This window comes from Entamoeba histolytica, genomic scaffold (genome assembly GCF_000208925.1).
Source record: "Entamoeba histolytica HM-1:IMSS scf_1104750517691 genomic scaffold, whole genome shotgun sequence".
In the NCBI taxonomy this organism is placed as follows: domain Eukaryota; phylum Evosea; order Mastigamoebida; family Endamoebidae; genus Entamoeba; species Entamoeba histolytica.
The window spans coordinates 28,220-32,576 of NW_001915050.1; the positions used below are offsets into that span (position 1 = coordinate 28,220).

Below are 4,357 nucleotides of genomic sequence, written 5' to 3' on the forward strand. Positions count from 1 at the left end.
GAAGGAGTTAGTGATTTAGCACTTCATTTTCTTGCTAAATTAAAAATTATGGTTGTTAAAGACATTGAAAGAGATGACATTGAATTTATTTGTAAAACAATTGAAGCAGTTCCAATTGCTAGTATTGATGGATTTACTGAAGATAAATTAGGACATGCTGAAAATGTAGAAGAAGTTAGTATTGAAGATGAAGATAAAATAGTTAAAATTACTGGTGTTAAAGGAACTGCACCATGTGTTTCAGTTCTTGTTAGAGGGGCAAATAGATTAGTTCTTGATGAAGCAGAAAGGTCATTACATGATGCATTATGTGTTGTTAGATCCTTAGTAAAATGCAAATATTTATGTCCAGGAGGAGGAGCTATGGAAATGGAATTATGTTGTAAATTAAAACAATGGGCAGAAACATTAAAAGGAGAATATGGATTATGTGTTAAAGAATATGCAGAGGCATTTGAAATTATTCCATATACACTTGCTGAAAATGCAGGATTAAATCCAATGGAATTAGTAACTCAATTAAAATTAGCTCATTTAAATGGAGAAAAGAATGCAGGTATTTCAATGAGAAAAGATAATAAAGTACAAGGAAGTGTTGATGATATGACTTCACTTAATGTAGTCAATCCATTATTAGTATTCTTATCAGCAGTAAAACTTGCTACCGATACAGTTGCATTAATATTAAAAATTGATAATATTGTTGTAGCAAGATGAAATTAAAAGAAAAGGAAAAGAGAATTGAATCAATTTGAAAAAAGAATCTTTTGAATGAATTTTTTTAGAAATAAGAAAAAGGTAAATGATAAATTAAAAAAGAACTAAATAATAACAATAATTACAAAATGATTTATAATATTAGAATAGTTACTAATTCAGGAATGTTAATGTATGAAAAAATGTGGTCAAAAATATGTGAAGATATGGATAATTTTAGTACTATTGTACCATCATTACTTACTGCAATGATGAAAACAGGACAATCTGCTATTGGTATGTCATTAAAATATATTGCTATAAGTGGAATATCAGTTTCTATTGCAATTCATTCAGGAACTGGAATATCTTGTTATGTATTTTATGAAGAAAAAGATGGAGAAGAAGTAGGTCATTATGTAAGTGAAGCAGTATTAAGAGAGTTTATTAAATCATATCAATTAGAAGATGAAGAAAGTGTTAAATTAAAAGATTTTAAACAACTTCAAGACATGTCAATTTTTCAAAATTTTAATGTTTCAATTGTTAGTGCAATTAGAAAAAGTATTAAAATTATTCTTCAAGACTTTAAGAAAAAACAAGGTGTTCTTTCTGCAGAAGTCTTTGATCATGAACGTGCTTCAAATGATATTGATTTACAAACAAGTGGATTTGAAATGTTAGCAAATATTAAAACTATGGTTTTACTTATTGATTCGATGATGAGTCTTAAAAATATGGGAAATAGTCAATTAAATGTAATCGAATTCACAACAAATCGTTTAATTATTCAAAAAGTTAGAATGGGCTGTTTAGCTGTTGTTGCTCAAAAAAGTATTCTTCCAAATGAATTGGAATTAGAAATTAAAAAATATACTTCTTTAATTAATATCGTTCAAACTCTTATTGCTTCATTACAGTAATTGTATTGTTTTCTTTTATTCTTTTTGTTATATATCCAATTATTGTAATTTTATTTTGTTTTTCTTTAGAACTGAAAATAGAAAATACAACTCAAAAACGTTCAAGAACTAATTAATCAGAGAATAATAATGGCACCAAACTTGCTTCTTGAATCATATAATCGTATTGTATATGCTAGAGTTCTTGAGAAATTAACTACTGAAGGTGGAATTAAAAAGGGATTAAAAGAAAAATTAGCTGATTTTAATCAATCAATCTGGTATATCGAAAGGACAAAAGAAAAGATGACTATTTCTGTATCAACTCCATGCTGGAAACAATTAAAAGAAAATAGGTCATTGGAATTCTTACAAAAAGTGTATGGATCTGACCTTGTTGAAGCAGACAGTAACTCTGAATATAATCTTATTTTAACTATCCCTGAAAAACATGATAAACCAGAAGAATTTGCAATGAATGCTGCTAAATTATTAACTAATATGTTAATTGGACCAGCTGTTGTTCTTGCTGATGAAGTTAAGAATAATAAAGCTGATGAAAAACTAGTTCAAATTGATTATAGACCAGGAGAATCTTATTGGCTTAAACCAAATGGTGATCGTTTAACTGTAATATTTTCAATTAAATTTGATGATAAAGATGATGCTGTGTTTGGTCGTGTCTTTATTAATGAATTCTCTAAAAGTGCAGCAGGTTGTCCATCATGTGATGTTGTTACAAGAAAGAATGCACCACCACCTTCAGAACTTAAAACAGTTGAAGGACTTGCTGAGGACAACTGTTATATTTCATTCTTATTAGAAAAGAGACATTTGAATAATCCACAAAAGACTCTCGAAGTTTTAATGTCATGCAGAAATTATATCAACTTCCATATTAAATGTAGCAAAGCTTTCTTACACATTAGAATGAGAAATAAAGTTTCTCACTTACAACTTGTTTTGAATAGAGCTAAACCAGAAAGAGAAGTTGAAAAGAAAACTGCTTCAGGAAGAACTTTCAAAAAATAAAAACAAGTTTAGAAATTAACGTTCTTATCATTGTTCTTTTTATTTTCATTTTTAAGAAATAGGTTTTATAAAAATAATTCATTAATCTAATCATATAATTATTCTTCTTTTCCTTTTTAAAAGAAAATTTTGTTTTAATTCCTTTTCATGAAGTGAAATTATTTTTTTTTCTTCTCTTTTGATATTTCTGGTATTAACAAATTTTGTAATTGACTGAAACAATTATATTATTTGTTGTGAGATAAATATTATAGGTGGCACAATATTTGTTTTAGTATTACTGATGATAGTGCTGTTTTATTATTTTTTGAGTTATAGACAATTCTATTTTATAACTACTTAGACAAGTCATTTATTTTTATTATTTTATTCATCACTCATTTCAATTATTCTCTTTCTAATGAAAAAAATCCTATTAAGGCTATGGTATATTCCAAATGTTTTATGTTACAGTTAATGTCATATTGTTGGTCTGGTGTTGTTTGGTTTTATTCTTGTTGTGTATTATTTCTCTTTTTCTCCTTGTTCTTATTTTTTATTTCATCGTATTGTTATTTAATGTTTGTTGTGATTTATCTTTTCTCTTCTTTACCTTATCACTATTGTATCATTGGGTTCAGATAGTATCATCGTTACTTTTTATTTCTCTATCATGTTTACTTTCTCATTCTTTCATTTAACTTTTATTATGAATTTTTCATTTTCATTTCTATCATTAATTTTTGCTTTTATAATCACTTCTGGTGATGTGGTTTTATTTTTTATCCTCTTCTATTTTCTTGATATTAATTATTGTTATTGTAAAAATAATAAAAATATACAATGTTTAATATGAATATTGAAATAATAAATGAAGTTATGTATGTTTTTGATGTGTACAGTTATTTAAACATATTTATTTAAGTTAATAGTCATTAAAATAAAAATGGAAGAGTTAACAGTCAATTGTTTAAAGAAGTAGTAGAAATACTTCCACAGATTCAACAATCAATTGATGATATTAATAAGAATTATCAATATTATTTAGGAAGTATTAAAAAGAGAAGAGCAAAGAAGAGAGATTTCAAAGATTGAGAAGAATGAAAGAAGTTAGTCAAATTGAAGAATGAACAAATAGAAAAGTATGAAGTATAATATTTGAATCAGATAATGATGACTGGAATGAAAATAAATCAGTATTTGATAAAAATAAAGAACATAAAATAATTCTTATTAAAGATAAAGAAGGAAATAAATTTAGATATTGGTTCTAAAATTGAATTAGTTGAGTATAATATAATTGAATTAATTGGATTTGTATTTTCATCAGAATCAAAATGAAGAGAGAAATGAATGAAGAAAAAGATATTAAAGAATAACTGTATGTAATAAAATAATTAATCAGATAATTATTTGTTTAAAATTTATATGGAATGAGATATTATGGGTACGAAAATTAGCAAAGAAAAAATGCATCTAAATAATTTACAAAAAAGAAAAAAGATGCAAAATATTTTGCATCCATAGAATTTTCCATTTATTATATTTTGCTCCTAAAAAAAATAAAAAATAAAAAGTATAATAAATACAGAATATGTATATATTTATGTTTATATTTTATAATCATTTGTATTCATTTTGTATGAAATATTAATGAAATAGATGATTTGATTATTCATAGTTATTTTTATTCTTTTTATTCTTTTATTTATGTATCTTAATTTTATATATTTATTTCTCTGTTTATA

The 4,357-nt window shown here is 25.0% G+C and overlaps 3 protein-coding genes across 3 annotated transcripts in view; all 3 read left to right on the forward strand.

Annotated features, from left to right (window-relative positions):
- Positions 1 to 717, forward strand: part of EHI_091130 (T-complex protein 1 subunit delta, putative) — a gene marked incomplete at both ends in the record, with an annotated part of 1,216 nt that extends 499 nt beyond the window's left edge. The window contains one exon of the mRNA XM_001913934.1: positions 20 to 717. Coding sequence (XP_001913969.1) covers positions 20 to 717 — 698 coding nt within the window. The remainder of the gene's footprint in view (positions 1 to 19) is intronic.
- A 128-nt stretch (positions 718 to 845) lies between these two features.
- On the forward strand, positions 846 to 1,619 carry EHI_091240 (uncharacterized protein; the record flags this gene model as incomplete). The annotated part of the gene is made up of 1 exon (XM_645476.1): positions 846 to 1,619. One exon carries the CDS (start codon positions 846 to 848, stop codon positions 1,617 to 1,619), a length of 774 nt encoding a protein of 257 aa, XP_650568.1.
- A 129-nt stretch (positions 1,620 to 1,748) lies between these two features.
- Positions 1,749 to 2,630, forward strand: EHI_091250 (ARP2/3 complex 34 kda subunit, putative; the record flags this gene model as incomplete). Its single annotated transcript, XM_649655.2, has 1 exon — positions 1,749 to 2,630. One exon carries the CDS (start codon positions 1,749 to 1,751, stop codon positions 2,628 to 2,630), a length of 882 nt encoding a protein of 293 aa, XP_654747.1.
- Positions 2,631 to 4,357: the final 1,727 nt, after the last annotated feature.